At 43.8% G+C, this 17,136-nt stretch overlaps 1 protein-coding gene across 1 annotated transcript in view; it reads right to left on the bottom strand.

Annotated features, from left to right (window-relative positions):
• Window positions 1–7,531, bottom strand: part of pde4a (phosphodiesterase 4A, cAMP-specific) — a 38,900-nt gene extending 31,369 nt beyond the window's left edge. Inside the window, exons 1-2 of the mRNA XM_083779477.1 lie at window positions 6,949–7,531; window positions 955–1,143 (exon numbers count right to left, since the gene is read on the bottom strand). Of these exons, the coding sequence (XP_083635603.1) occupies window positions 955–1,143; window positions 6,949–7,160 (401 nt within the window). The 5' untranslated portion in view covers window positions 7,161–7,531. The remainder of the gene's footprint in view (window positions 1–954; window positions 1,144–6,948) is intronic.
• Window positions 7,532–17,136: the final 9,605 nt, after the last annotated feature.

The raw sequence follows: 17,136 nt of genomic DNA, 5'->3' as shown, positions 1-17,136 counted from the left end.
CGTGTGTGTGACGTGTGTGTGTGTGTGTGTGTGTGTGTGTGTGTGTGTGTGCGTGCGTGTGTGTGTGTGTGTGCGTGCGTGCGTGCGTGCAGGCTAAATGCATCAAATAATACTCTAAACCAGTGGTTCCTTTTCAGGTCAAGGTCCACCAGATTCATATTTGGCAGTGGAGCGCAGTGTGAAAGGATTTGGTGCCAGTGACCCCATATTGAGAACCAGTGCTAGTCTAAACCACTGTTTCCCAAACAGTGACCCCATATTGAGAACCAGTGCTAGTCTAAACCACTGTTTCCCAAACAGTGACCCCATATTGAGAACCAGTGCTAGTCTAAACCACTGTTTCCCAAACAGTGACCCCATATTGAGAACCAGTGCTAGTCTAAACCACTGTTTCCCAAACAGTGACCCCATATTGAGAACCAGTGCTAGTCTAAACCACTGTTTCCCAAACAGTGACCCCATATTGAGAACCAGTGCTAGTCTAAACCACTGTTTCCCAAACAGTGACCCCATATTGAGAACCAGTGCTAGTCTAAACCACTGTTTCCCAAACAGTGACCCCATATTGAGAACCAGTGCTAGTCTAAACCACTGTTTCCCAAACAGTGGCTCACGGACCAATTTCTATGAGTCACGACTCGAGTAAAATCTTTTTTATATATATATATATATATATATATATATATATTTTTTTTTTAATACATTTTAAAACAAACAAACAAAAAAACACATCTAAATCTAAATTACAGAAATAAAAAAATATTATTGTGAAAATAGCCAATCTATAAAAGCTTGTTATATTCTGCTATTCTCACCAGTTTGGGTCCCGGGCAAATGTCTAATATCTCTTTTGGTTCTTGAGCTAAAAAGTTTGGGAAACTGCTCTCTAAACCACGCACCACAGGTGACCATGTTGTCCGTGTGATGGAGTTAGAACAAAGACCTGCTACTCACCCCTCACTGTTGATGGAGTTGTTGCGTGACATGGTTTTGGGGGACATGTCATAGTCCGAGTCTGAGCGATACAGGAAGGACTCCCTGCGCTGGCTCTGGGGGAAGGAGGTGGGGTGCAGCACCAACCCAGGACCCGAGTGGGCGTCCATGGGACTGCGGCCAGGTGACGGACCATTCTCTGAGTCAAAGCTGAAGGGGACGAGAAGGTGTACAATTAATTTAACCAATTTACACAAACAATCATCACAGAGATTTAGGCAACGAGAAGTCCTGCGCGCTTCAGCCAGCAGAAGCTAGAAGGGCTGGTCGGTGCTCAATAGGAACAACTTAAAAATATATAATACCTGGGCACTTCAGGAGACCCAAATACAATTAACTGGAGCCCTCGACTGGTCTGCACGTTCTTTATTGTTTTGCAGGGGTGACTGACGTTTCGACTTTCATCTTCCTCAGAATCAAACAGAACAATGGAATAAATCAGAGATTTGTATGCAGGAAATTTAAAGTAACTCAGGATTTAAGTCCAGTTGTATTTTTCTTTTCACGCCGACACAATCTCAATCTGCAAGTGTTTGTCGGCTATTAGGCCTGTATAGCGAGTGATTTCTAAAACTGAGGTGCCCAACTGCCCATTGTTGCCTCTGATAGCATTGTTCCTAAGGTGCCTGCAGCCAGGGTATTGGGTCCGTCAAAACCAATGTGCACTTCAAACCGTAGAAACCTTGGCGTCAGTTTTGATCAGGCTATGCACCACGACACACACATCAAGTCGCTGACCCATATTATGTCTCTTCCACCTGAGAGACACTGCAAAACTCAGTCAGTTGTCTCACACCCTCTGTGTTAGAGATGATTACCCGTATATCCATGCCTTTGTCTCCTCACGTGGGCTAATCGACCTAGACAATGACACACTGGACTGGCTTGCTGCAACGGAGCTGAAGGTCTAAGAACATACGACAGAAGAAGTCTCCTCACGCTTGCAAATCACTTTTCACCTTCAGAGTAAAGCTGCCATGTATTGTCTGCTGCCAGACTGTTAACCAGCTCCAGCAAAAGGAGTCACATTACATTACTCAGGTCCTGATGGCCTCTGGCTCTACATGTAGAGCTCTGCATGGCCAGGCACCTGAATATATCATTGACCTGCAGGAGCCTAAGGTCTGCTGAACAGTGTCTACTTAAAGTATTCCACTACAAATAAAAGATGACTGAGCCTTTCATTCTCTAAGCTCCCACATTTTGGCATGTCCTTCCACAGGTCTTAAGAACCATGAAAAGGCTACTGTTAAAACAAGCATTTGTGGAATTCCCTTGATTTGATGTGTGTAATGTGTCTGCTGTCTTAAAGGCGTAGTGAAATGGTGGACAGTTTCAGGCGGTTTCAAGTTGAAACACTCCTATGAAGTTTCTGAACCAATCAGAGCGTCGCTGATAGATAATTTCTATCTGTTTATATTTTATGCTTGAGTGATCATTTCCTTTGACCTTTTGACCCTTTTGGCCCTGTGTAGTGACTTCGCGCTGTTAGTGTGAATCACTGTCTCACTGTCTCCCTACATGAATTTGGCCTTGCTGCATAGCTGTCTTATCAGCCAGGCACCTCCCTTCCGAGACAACTTTATCCACTGCCACAGACATTTATCCATTGAGACCGAGACAACCTCTGTGTTTTGTAATTTTCCATTTCATCCAGTATTTTTCTATTCCAGTACTTTTCCATACTTTGAGTGCCCGATACTCCTCGGTCGTGCCACGTCGCTTTGTACGATCCTCCATTTTGTTTTGTAAAAGTATATATACCGGATTCCATTTTGGGAGACGGTAGAGAGAAACCCAACCTACCAGATCCCTCACGGGAGCTGGCTCTTTATTGGATTGTAAATTAAGCTGTGTTTGTGAATCCTGTTCTATTTCTCTCTGAAACGATGATATAAAACGACTAAACACCTCGCTCTGCCTGGACTTCTCTCCTTGGGGGGAAATAAGGTAATATTTTGGTTATGGGGTAATCCTTCCTGTTCATATTGGCTATTTACTTAAAGTATGTTGGTCAAAGCTAAAGTTAAGTATAAGTATTGTAATGGGATTACTCCTAAAAGTAAATGTACTCTGAGGCATCCGGAGCAGTTTGGCGTTTGCTTCGGAGTCTCACAGCTTCTAGCTCTCTGCTATCGAAGTTAATTTAAAGTTGCAGGGGTCCTACAGTCCCCCCTGTCATTTTTTTATCATGATGGGATAAAATACCCATCAGTCGCATCCCTTCAGGCGATGGGACGGTAGCTATGCTACGCAGGACAGCATGGAGGGTGTTTGTTTACAAGTCAGAACTGATGGTCGGCCAGCTGTACCACTTTACTGATATGTGGCTTATTAAGTTATTCCTACCCTATAATGTTTTCAGATACATCTTTTAGCGTGATGATTAAGTTGAAACCGAGTAATACACTGTCTGGATGTTATCTTGAATGGGAATAAAAACGGAGGATTTTTGTAATCAGTAGCAGCTGTGCTGGACGCAGTGGACGGATGCACACATACTGTATGGGGAATTAAACAGGTAAGCTTCATTTTTATTGGCTTTTATCGATGTGGGCCTCGACACGTCATCACACAGTACATTTTCGTTTTCAGGAAGTAATACAAATTCTTATTTTTATGGACTTTTGATATAAAAATACACAAAGATTAGAATTTGCCCATTTTTTTGGCATCCATTGTTACGTATGCTCATATGATGACCACGGATATGGTCTAAAAGTTTCATTTCACTACACCTTTTTTTTTTTTTTTTTTTTTTTTTTGCGGCTTACGCCTTTTATTGATTTTTGAAGGGACAGACAGTAGGCTGACAGGAAACGGGAGAGAGATGGGGGGATGACATGCAGTAAAGGCCGTGTCGGGTCCGGGAGTCGAACCCGCGGCACACTGCGACTGGATTACCAGTCCGGTGCCCAGACCGTTACGCTACGGCCTGGGCCATTTCACTACACCTTTAACTTAAGGTTTGGGCTGCTACCTGTATGTGTACGTGTAAAATGTACAGGTGCTTTCTTGATCTACACAAACCTTACAACCTGAGTAGTAGTTTGTTTGCCTTGCCCACCCGACCAGGAAGATAATTGGCCTAGGGCCCCTGTGAGTCTTAATCCGTCCCTGCTCCTACCAGGTTACAGTTGTTGTATTACTCAGGAAAGGAAGGTTGAAGGAGAAAGATATGACAGCAGTTTTTAATTAACATACAGACATTACAGGCTGCTATCTCTGGTCTCTGGAGGACCAGAGTTAAGATAAAACATGCTCAAAACGAACGTGTCGCACAGCGGCAGTTTCTGTTAGGTTGATGATGGCCTGTTGTTAAGACGTCGGGAGTGAAATGATTTGAGGGCTGCACGACGAGACAGCTGATTGACACTGAGCCCACAATGCACTGGGGCCACCTCTGCCAGATCCGCTCGACAATGACCTTCTCACAAGATGACGGTAAACAAAGCCGAAAACAGAAAGGTCCTCCGCCAGGTCGCACCGTGAGCACTCCACTGTTGTTCACAAAGACCCGTAGCGACAAAGCAGTGTTTCCACCTAAACAACAGCTCTTGAATTCAAACTAATTCACACCAATGTACTTCAATCTAAATGAATTAAGGGCAGTGATATACGTTCTAGAATTGGCGAGGATGGTTTTGTGTCATGTCAATTTAAAGGCCATTTTCTAACTTAACTTCTAACTTAGTGAAAATAAAATGTTATGTTTTGAAGCAAATGTATTAGATTCTTCATTAGTCGTCCAAAAAAATGAGTGTCTCAAACAAAAGTCCTCAAACTTTTGGTTTCAACTACTTTCAACCTGGTATCTCTATTTTGGGCATGTCATTAAACCGTACTGTAGGAGAAACAAAACAAATGATCTAAATCAAAAACATTCACAAATTTCCTTTTTTTTTCTAAAATAGTAAAAATAGAAGCTCACGCCCGCATTGCGATGGGACACGCTGTGAGCTTGAAATCACTTTTCACAATAGACCCGTTATCGATTTCCAAACTCAAAGAACACAGCAATAACACAGCTATAAACTGTAGTGTGCATGTGCCTGAGGCATGCTGGGAAAGTCCATCTTCGTCACATTGGCAGACCAATTAAATTGAGAGCGACGCAGACTGTTGTATTTATATTTACTTGAAAAATGGTCAGAGTACTAGGAACCACTCTTAAGACATAGGAACAATATGTGAACATGGTCCCAGAGATCAAAGCTCTTTCCACAGTAATAATTAATCCCCATGTCTCAGTATCACCATTGTCGTTCTCAGACTCTTTCATTTGAAGATAATTGATATACTTGCCTTTAACAGGAGTACGGCGTGTTAATGACATCTGATATTATATATAAAGACATGTAAAGACATGTTACTTAGATATAAAAAACGATTTCCTGGTAAGCTCTGCTCTTGGAATAGGCCTAAGTATTGGCCAGCAGCACCACTACTGTGAGCTGACGAGCATGTACACCAGTGTGTGAGTGTGCATTTAATCGATTTCACTTTACGTTCTGTTCAAGCGATGTGCTGTGTGAATTATTTAATATGTTACATAGAATAAAAACCTCTTCTCTCGGGATGCTGGGAAATATATAGGCTGCGTTGTCCATATTTTCTGCAAAAGAGACACTGACGCGAGTAACGTTATAATCTGACATCCTTGCCTATGTCACAATCTGGGTTTAACGCTAACCCGAGTTCACAAGCATCCTTTTTAAATCCAGTGGTGAGTTTAGAATATATGCGTCTACTCTCTATGATGTAAAACATATCACAAGTGTATGCTGGGGGAGCCCTCTGCAAACTTTATTCACTGACTAATCCATCAAACTTTCAGAGTAATTGATGAGAGTTTTAAGTCAGCATTTAGTAATGCTGAATCTAATCTGCTCGTGACTGTAGGTATCTGTAGGAGTGACAGCATGTTGCAACAGGCCTGGTCTACAAGATTCTCTACACCACCAAAATACCCTTGTACTGTACCTGTCTAAATACGTCCTTAATTTCAAGGAAATAGCCTACACACTCACAACACCAGGGAGTTCAACAAACCACGTGCACCGCAGATCCGGCTCAAACAAGGGATTAAATTCATTCCGCTCCTACGCCACTAAAATGTAGAACACCCTACCAACAGCCGTTAAGAAATGTGAATTCCTTGACTCCTTCAAAACCGCTCTAAAAGAGCACCTATGGACGGCTGAAATTCGAAACTGGCTCCAGTAAAAAAATAAAAATATCTGAGTACCCCCCACCCTCCTCCAAACCCTTTTTTCCAATACTGTACATGTTTTTTCCCTTTTTTTACTGTCTTTATATGATGATTTCCTGTTTTTTCATAGAATTGTATATTTGTATATCTTTAAATATTCTGTTGAATTGAAAATGGAGGACCCTGATGTAAATAAGTCTTCGTGCTTTTCATGGTTTTGTCCTCAAAGTAGCAGTTTTTGTATTGACTTGTCACTTGTGCTCTCGTTTGAAATGTTTTTTTCAATAAATTACCGTGTATAGCCTGTGCGTAAGAGACCAGAGTGTGCATTATTATCATCCCTATCTTTAATAATAATAAAAACATGACATTTATATTACTTTATATTACTAAGGATGTATCCATTATATTCACCACTATTGACTAATTCAATTTTTCAACAAATTGCTGAAAGGTTTCATTAAATACGCCCTTGGGTAGCTCTTTGCAATAACAAAACAAATGTTTTTCTGCCTTGCTCCGTCTCACACACATGCACGCACACACTGGCACGCACGCTGGCACGTACAGTACGGTCGCACGCTGGCACACATTCATAGATACCACCCTAAAATCAAGTTAGCACTCCTCTGGACGTGTTGAAGGGACGGTGACAGCCAGGCAGCCAGGTCTATGAATCTGGACACAGAGAGGTACACACAGAGACACAGTGGGGTTGGACACATCGGGAGCTGTACATGTACCTGTAATAACAGTGAGACGACGAGCGCCTGCGCTCCTGAATGCTGCGGTTGAGTTTCATGCGGCGGAAGAGAGCGGAGCCCCCGTGTCCCCGAGGCTGGTCGGGGGACACGGGAGAGGCCTGGGTGGGGGCATTGGAGGTGGAGGTGGAGGTGGTGACAGGAGGACACTCCTCGCTCTCCGAGAGGGTCAGCTGTCGCGTTAGCTTCTTCATCTCTGCCGCTTTTGGTCCCAGCGGGGCAGAACAGTTCAAGAAAAAATTAAATCCCCCCCCCACATGAGCACACACACGCGCACGCACGCACGCACACGCACACGCACACGCACACACACACACACACACACACACTGTATTCAAACCACTTCAAAGTGGTTCAGATGTCTGAGATATAATGTGCTTTCTTCTCGCTCTCACCCCCTCCTATGCAGTCACCTTCATCCCACTTTTAGCACCCCATCTCACGTCTCGTGCAGGAAGAGAGTCAGAAAAAAAAGGGTTCCCCAGTCCAAAATGGTCTACTATCAGATCCTGATCCTTGCCTTATAGTCCTGGTTTCCGAATCATCTGAAGAGTCAAAATGCACGCATTCCACCCTCTCACTATGTCCCCTATAGCCTTTACACAGATATCTGTGTTTGCAGGTCTGTTTGAGGCTCGCATGTCAGTGGTGTGTCTTTGCGGTGAGTGCAGTTCCTGTCTGAGCCAACCTCTTTTCAAGTTGGTGCTTCTGATATTTCACCACCTCGGCTCTCGCTCTCTCTCAGCCCCGGCCGGGGAGAGGCCCCGTCACGTTTCTTGGCTGTCCTTGGTTCTCCACCTCACTGGCGGCTCCTCCCCCTCTCACCCATCATGCCACTGATGCCACAGATGGGCTGGTGGGTCATCATTTGGGAATGTTGCCTAATTTGCCTCTTTCTCCATTTGACTTTTTGGTATCTAGATCTGTTCATTTGCCCCTGTCCCTCACGCCCCTCAACCACAAGCATGGGCCTCTCACACTCCTTATCTCGCACCTCGCAGTTCCTCTTGCAGTAACAGGAAGACAGTATAGGGTACAGCAGACCAAACACTAGAGACTAGAGAAATGGAGAACTACAGAGGATTTTGTAAGAAATCACCCCATAAGGCGGAAGAGAGAAAGCAGAGAAAATAAAGACAACAAAGATGGGTTGAGTCACAGCCCTGTGTAAATGTTTACATTTTCCACCAAAGTGCAGGCGAGGTTTGCGCCCAAAACATGTTGTATTTTGACATCAACAGCATTGCTCACTGACCGCACATTCCTTTGCCTTTGGATATGAACAGATTCAGACTCTCAATCTAGCATACTGTACTGTGGGAAGGACAACTGGACCAATCTAGCGTACTATACTGTGGGAAGGACAACTGGACCATGAACAGATTCAGACTCTCAGTCTAGCGTACTGTACTGTGGGAAGGACAACTGGACCATGAAATAGCTTGGAAGGAAGCACACAGGGTTTACCAAGCAGTGTTGGAAAGTAACTAAGTTTAAATTTACTTAAAGGACCACTTCACCACTTTTCAACCTATCTTCATATAAGAATGTCAGAAAGTCCTCACTAATAATCATGAAAAAAAGGGCGCAATTTTTTTCTACTCTGTCTGTGTCTCATATTAGGGCTGTGGGCAGTTCAGAAACCGTCTTCCAGTGACATCATCGATGGGGAATACAAGCTAATAAAAACTGCAGGCTTTCTAGTCCTGAAAAGGAAGCCATCGTTCTCACGATAATGAAAGTCTAAACATTTTTGTAAAATAAAAATAATCTGCCTAATGATGATGTCACTGGAAGACGGTTTCTAAACTGCCCACAGCCCTCCTATGAGACACAGACTGAGTAGAAACAAATCGTGCCAGTTTATCATGATTATTAGTGAGGACCTATTATATGAAGATAGGTTGAAAAGTGGTGAAGTGGTCCTTTAAGTACTGTAGGCCTGGCCTCAAAATTTAAAATAAATCTTCTAAATCCTCCAGTTTTCTGAATTAAATATTTTCACGATTTTTTTCAAAAATAGCAGACCTACAAGCTCGTAGCGCGCCACGGTGGCGCGCTATGAGCTTGTAGATCTGCTATTTTTCAATAGCTAAATTATAACATAATGTTTAAAACACCAAAAGGGGTTCCCGCCCCCCAAATGGGTTAAGTACCATTTTGAGGTATTTGTACTCTACATCTCAGATCCAAATATTGTTACTAGTTACTTTGTAGATTTTGATTATTATTACAAAACATTGTAATCAGCCCTATACATTTCAGCCATTTTGAAATAGCAGATCTACAAGCTCACAATGCAATTTTCAAGATATCTTTTTAATGTGAAATGAGACATTCTGCATAATGAGTACTTTCTACTTTTGGTACTTTAAGTATATTTTGATGCCAATACTTTTGTACTTTTACTGAAGTAAATTTAGAATTTTGGACTTTTACTTGTAGTATTTCTAAACTCAGCACAGAAAGTTGGGAAACCTAACTTTGGTCCATTATTTCTCTACTTTAATAATACCAATTGGTATTGTATTTTATATCATTTTAATCATTGTTAGTCACCTTTACAACGAGGTACAGCTTTTAGGCGTTTGTGGAATGAGCAACACTGCCAAACGTGTGGGTTGCACGCCCAAAACAATTGCCAAAATGGCAAATGGTTGGTATTCAAACCTTGCTTTGAGTTCAGTCAGAGAAGGTGGTTCTGTTGGTCACTCAGTCTCTAGCACGTACAGCACGTCCAAGCTGATCCCACAAGTGTTCAATTGGGTTGAGGTCTGGACTCACAGCAGGCCATTCCTAACCTGACGCTGCCAGATCCAAGAAGCTTGCTACACAAATTTGTTTCACAGCTTATTGGGATCTGGGATCGCGGGAGCCAATTCGATGACGGGGCTGTTCCTTTTTTTCAAGATACTTGGTAGATGATTGGATGGGACCGTCTGTCTATCACCGTGTGGGCGTGCAAACACAACCAATCATATTGACGTGTCTATATAGCTTCACATCCGGTTTCGCACATATCCCGCCCTTAGCTCACGCTGATTGGTTCGGTACGGAACGGATTTTTGTCAGCTCAACTCCCTGAGTGATCCCAGATGAGTGCTGTGTTGGGGAACATGGTTACCCAATACCGCCCTCATCTGGCAGCGTCGGGTTAGGCCATTCCATCCTGCACTCCCAAATTCTGAGTGGAGAGGTGAGTGCTGTCATCCTGGAGGATCATCAGATTAGGTCCCAGATTCTGAAGATATGGGATTGCCAGTTGCCACTCATGCCGATATCTCACTGCATTGAGATTGCCTTCAATGTTGTGTCTTGCCTGTGAGAGAGATACTGCCCCATACCATACCAAGCTGTGAGAGAGATACTGCCCCATACCATACCAAGCTGTGAGAGAGATACTGCCCCATACCATACCAAGCTGTGAGAGAGATACTGCCCCATACCATACCAAGCTGTGAGAGAGATACTGCCCCATACCATACCAAGCTGTGAGAGAGATACTGCCCCATACCATACCAAGCTGTGAGAGAGATACTGCCCCATACCATACCAAGCTGTGAGAGAGATACTGCCCCATACCATACCAAGCTGTGAGAGAGATACTGCCCCATACCATACCAAGCTGTGAGAGAGATACTGCCCCATACCATACCAAGCTGTGAGAGAGATACTGCCCCATACCATACCAAGCTGTGAGAGAGATACTGCCCCATACCATACCAAGCTGTGAGAGAGATACTGCCCCATACCATACCAAGCTGTGAGAGAGATACTGCCCCATACCATACCAAGCTGTGAGAGAGATACTGCCCCATACCATACCAAGCTGTGAGAGAGATACTGCCCCATACCATACCAAGCTGTGAGAGAGATACTGCCCCATACCATACCAAGCTGTGAGAGAGATACTGCCCCATACCATACCAAGCTGTGAGAGAGATACTGCCCCATACCATACCAAGCTGTGAGAGAGATACTGCCCCATACCATACCAAGCTGTGAGAGAGATACTGCCCCATACCATACCAAGCTGTGAGAGAGATACTGCCCCATACCATACCAAGCTGTGAGAGAGATACTGCCCCATACCATACCAAGCTGTGAGAGAGATACTGCCCCATACCATACCAAGCTGTGAGAGAGATACTGCCCCATACCATACCAAGCTGTGAGAGAGATACTGCCCCATACCATACCAAGCTGTGAGAGAGATACTGCCCCATACCATACCAAGCTGTGAGAGAGATACTGCCCCATACCATACCAAGCTGTGAGAGAGATACTGCCCCATACCATACCAAGCTGTGAGAGAGATACTGCCCCATACAGCATACTGCCCCATACAGAGAGATACTGCCCCATACAGCATACTGCCCCATACAGAGAGATACTGCCCCATACAGCATACTGCCCCATACAGAGAGATACTGCCCCATACAGCATACTGCCCCATACAGAGAGATACTGCCCCATACAGCATACTGCCCCATACAGAGAGATACTGCCCCATACAGCATACTGCCCCATACAGAGAGATACTGCCCCATACAGAGAGATACTGCCCCATACAGAGAGATACTGCCCCATACAGAGAGATACTGCCCCATACCATACCAACCATACCGAGCTGTTGTGGCTGTGTAGTGCGTATGGATCTTCCACACGCTACCGAGTTCCCTAACACTGAGAGCTCCATTTAACCCATAGCCATTTTTTACTGTTTTGAAAAACATTTAAAAATAGTTCAACTAGCCGAACTACATCGAGACATTGTGAGCTTGTAGATCGAACAATTTGAACAATTTTAAAAGTTTTTTTTTTATTAAAATTATTTAGGGATAAGGGTTAAGGGATAAGATATAGCCCTGAGTGTAAAAGTGTAAAAATAGCCAATATGTGTTTGTTGTTATTACTGTGGGAGAGTGCAACCATACAATCCACTAAGCAACTCAAAGCAACGGTTGAATACCAAGCATTTTGCCACTTTGGGGGTGCAACGCACACGTTTATAGCAGTGTTGCTCATTCCACGAACGCCTGGGCCTTACAAGCCGTATCGGCTTGTTGGGGCGGCGGTGGCTCAGGGGTAGAGTGTCTGGATGGTAACCGTAAGGTTGCCAGTTCGAACCCGGGCTCCCTCAGAGTTACTGTCGAAGTGTCCTTGAGCAAGACACTGAACCCCTAATTGCTCCCGATGTGCTGGTTGGTGCCTTGCATGGTTTCCGCTGCCATCGGTGTATGAATGTGTGTGTGAATGGGTGAATGTAATGCACAATCTCTGTAAAGCGCCTTGGATAAAGGCGCTATATAAATGCACCATTTACCATTTGTTGTAAAGGTGACTGATCAACGATTAAAATTATATAAAATATAAGACCAATTGGTATTATAAAATGTTTACAAAGTGAAAACATGTGGACACTTTGGAGAAGCACAAGGGGGCGCTACAGTGTAGAAAGCCCTGGTGGCCTCAGCGGAGAAATAATGGACCAAAGTTAAGTTTCTGAATTTATATTGCAGTATTTCCACCACTAGAAGCACCAATTAATTAACTCACAGACGACAACAATGTATTAAAGGCATGAGCAGTTGTGTTGTGGTTGTTGTAGTTTAGTTTTCCTTTTACTATTTTAAATCAACAACTGGCCATATAAAGCCTTTTACTGTTTTCTTCATTTGCAGACTCAGTATGCAGAAATGTCTCACCCCACTGGATATAAAGATTGTATAATCTAAAAAGATAAACAATGACATTTGATTTAACTATACACTTCAATTCATTCTATGCTACGATCTCTATCACATCAAACTACTGTAAATCTATCAATAAAGGCAAAAAGCCCAAAACAATATCTAATGTGAATACTTTTTTCCACCAGCGTTACTCCGTCTGTGCATCCATCCGTGTGCATCTGTGATTGACATTTCTAGAGACAAAGGGCAGATATTGAGATATAGAGGCTGACATACTCTCTTGTGTGTGAGTGTGCGAGATGAATGCCATCTTGCACAGGCACCAGCGCACATGCTCAAATAAAAAAGCTTGCAAATATTAGCAGCTTTTCTGTCCGCCTTCTTTGCGAGAGCTGAGCACCAAAGCGAGACCGACTGGCGTCTGATTCATCCTCCGTCGTACAGCGGTGCTATGCGCAGAAAATAACAGATGTTCAAGCTCACGTCGCAACACAGACGCAACGCGCTGTGGGCTTGCAAATCGGTTATCTGTCATATAATGAAGTATAAATGGCACATGGATTCAGTGTTCCACCTTTCAATGAGCTGCACTGAAGAACAGAATGAAAATAACCCGTCTTGTCACGTCCCCCTGCCCCCACCCCCTCCTCCTCCTCCTCCTTCCATCGTTTTCCATATTCAACAGTTCATGTCTTTTCTGTCACTCCCTTTTCCCTTTAAGCATGCAGGGGCGACGGAAAGAAAGGGCAGCCATGCTCAATGTGACTCATGTTCTCACACACACACACACACACACACACACACACACACACACACACACACACACACACACACAAACGCACAGAACAAATCTTTCATAGGGGCACAGAGTGTAAAAATGTATCCGTAGGGGCCCATTTTTACACATGCGCACGCACGCACGCACGCACGCACGCACGCACGCACGCACACTCAGGAAATCCTTACGGACTCAGTTAAACAAACACTGTGGATTTGGCAGTGCACACTCTGTATTTCTGCGGTGTGAACACTGTGGATTTGGCAGTGCACACTCTGTGTTTCTGCGGTGTGAATACTGTGGATTTGGCAGTGCACACTCTGTATTTCTGCGGTGTGATTTGGCAGTGCACACTCTGTATTTCTGCGGTGTGATTTGGCAGTGCACACTCTGTATTTCTGCGGTGTGATTTGGCAGTGCACACTCTGTATTTCTGCGGTGTGATTTGGCAGTGCACACTCTGTATTTCTGCGGTGTGATTTGGCAGTGCACACTCTGTATTTCTGCGGTGTGATTTGGCAGAGCACACTCTGTATTTCTGCGGTGTGTTTGGCAGAGCACACTCTGTATTTCTGCGGTGTGATTTGGCAGAGCACACTCTGTATTTCTGCGGTGTGATTTGGCAGTGCACACTCTGTATTTCTGCGGTGTGATTTGGCAGTGCACACTCTGTATTTCTGCGGTGTGATTTGGCAGAGCACACTCTGTATTTCTGCGGTGTGATTTGGCAGTGCACACTCTGTATTTCTGTGGTGTGATTTGGCAGAGCACACTCTGTATTTCTGCGGTGTGATTTGGCAGAGCACACTCTGTATTTCTGCGGTGTGATTGGCAGTGCACACTCTGTATTTCTGCGGTGTGATTTGGCAGTGCACACTCTGTATTTCTGCGGTGTGATTTGGCAGAGCACACTCTGTATTTCTGCGGTGTGATTTGGCAGTGCACACTCTGTATTTCTGCGGTGTGATTACAAGGCAGCTGGCTGTATGACGCTCTGTTGGTTCCATGATGTAATGGACAGTCAGTGGACAATGACATGATGATCATGATCACATGACAGTGTGTCATTACATTATCAATGACATGATGATCACATGACAGTGTGTCATTTCATTATCAATGACATGAAGATCACATGACAGTGTGTCATTTCATTATCAATGACATGATGATCACATGACAGTGTGTCATTTCATTATCCACCATAATCACTATTCAATACAATGACATGATGATCACATGACAGTGTGTCATTTCATTATCAATGACATGATGATCACATGACAGTGTGTCATTTCATTATCAATGACATGATGATCACATGACAGTGTGTCATTTCATTATCAATGACATGATGATCACATGACAGTGTGTCATTTCATTATCCACCAGAATCACTATTCACTATTCGGAATAGCGTAATATCACAACCAATGTTTCTCTCTCACATGCACGCACACACACCGATCTACAAGCATCCAGCTAGCAATTCTTCACCAATGACCCAATGCTGCCATTTCCCCGCCTAGAACATGGATGCTGGGGTTCAATTTAAGTGATTAAGTAAATCTTTGAAGTATAAGTAATTAACGAGTATTTGCATATATTTATACTTATGACTTGCATTACATTTAAGAGACAACTAACTGTATAGTGTATACTTTGACTTAAATAATTGGGTTGTGTGCTTCGTCCATCACTGTCAGGATAGCAGAGGAGCAGATTAAAGCTATAGTGTGTGTCTGTCAAGTTTGCTCTGAGCCGCTTGGGGACACATGACGCATATACATTCATCTGATCTGACTGGAGAGCGAGCTGCAATAATGGCCATATTTAAACAACACAGTTCTGGCTCATATACGTATACTGAGAGATGCAGCCATGCACTGACATGGAAAATGTACGAGCTCATTTATCGCTTGCACGACGGCCGCACGACATTCTGCTGAGTGGTATTTTGGCCAAGATATCGCATACAGCTGCATTATTCGGCCTGCGCTATCAAATTACCGAGAGAACTAGGTAAAGGAATATATCCCACATCTTCACAGGGGTGTGTGCCACAAAGATGAGGGGAAATTCAACGTGTAAATTGTCCTGCAGTTACACTTAAAGGCCAATGTGTCTTGAACTGGCATCTCCTGACAGCGTCGGGATATTAGAAGAAGTGGTACAGGCGGGCTCTGATGGTCCCCGGTTCAATTCCCAGGCCAGGTGGGCCATTTGTTGCATGTCACTTATCTCCACTGTGCCACTGTCAATAAAGGCAGAAAAGACAGAAATGATTGTGTTCCATGAAGTGCCAAGTCTCTCTCTCTATCATTCACAAAACCTGACAGAGAGATAACTCTATATCTACCATTAGAAATAAAAGAATGGCTGTCATTTTAGCAATCGTGATGTTCTTTTGCCAGAGATGAATGTATTCCAAAAAAGTAATTGTGCCTGTGAAGGGCTTTTTTTCTTTTGACCCCTTTTTCTCACCAATTTAGTTCTTATTCCGCATTGGTGGGCAGGCATTTTACCACTGTGACACCCGAGCACGAGCACCCTGGTGCCTGCATCTCTTCATGTCGCTCTCCCTCTCTTTCTCTCTGTCCAAATTATTATTTCCGGTTCACACAGGTCAAATGTGAGTGAATAGTGCATATGAAAAATCTGTATGATACAGTGATAATATTGAGTACAGATTTATGCAAGTTTTGGACAGAATCTGCAGTTTACATGAATCCACGCCACGTCGTGGAACAGCTTGAAGCCCACAGCCACAGTCAGCAATTAGTTCTCGTTTGTGGATGACTCTGCGTTCCTGGTCTCGGACAGGAGCAAATTGCAGGTTGAAAAAGCCCTTTATAGCTCCGAGCTCGGTAGAAACTGTACACATCGCTGATAAGATAACAAACTGTTATTATAGGTCAATCTGAATCCATTCTTCTTTTTTTCTGTCCAGAATTTACCTCACAAGAGATTACCTGCTATTTGGGTTGTATGTTAGATAACAATCTTTCCGGCAACAAAAGTAATCAAGAAAGTCAACAAAGGAATACAATGTCATTGGTCAGTAGGAATGAGGACAGCAGCTGGAGCAATAATACTACAGACCTCTCAAAACAAACTAGTCTACTACTAACTAGACCGTCAGCTCACACAACCTAAGCCCTGCTATCCCATGCACTATCCCCACACAACCTAACCCCTGCTATCCCATGCACTATCCCAAGTACAGCAACTTGCAATGGGCCTGGTTTTCAAGATACTCAAGGGACCAGTGACCATGTACCTGTCACAACTACTTCAAAAGAGTGAGAAACGCCCACGGGAAACACCAGAGGGAGCTCCAGTGATCCCCCCCCTCATATCCAGTGATCCCCCCCCTCATATCCAGTGATCCCCCCCCTCATATCCAGTGATCCCCCCCCTCATATTCAGTGATCCCCCCCTCATATTCTGGGATTATGCCACCAAAATGTGGAATGCCCCGGGCCTTCACCAGCCATCAAAGGTTTTGACTTTCTAAAAAAATAAAACGTCATAAAAGACCTAGACGAGTAAGTCTTTAAGCTTGCCAAAAGAAATTACCCCCCACTCTTTTTCTGTAAATATAATTTTACTGCTCCTAGTATTGATGTATTTGTACATCTTTATGTCTAATATGGCTTGATTAATTTAATACATACTAGGACCACCGTGGAAACA

The sequence above is a fragment of the Protomyctophum parallelum genome (assembly GCF_964188405.1).
Source record: "Protomyctophum parallelum genome assembly, chromosome: 13".
NCBI lineage: Eukaryota > Metazoa > Chordata > Actinopteri > Myctophiformes > Myctophidae > Protomyctophum > Protomyctophum parallelum.
The sequence above is the reverse complement of the archived record's forward strand: the minus strand, read 5'-3'. Positions and strand labels throughout refer to the sequence as shown.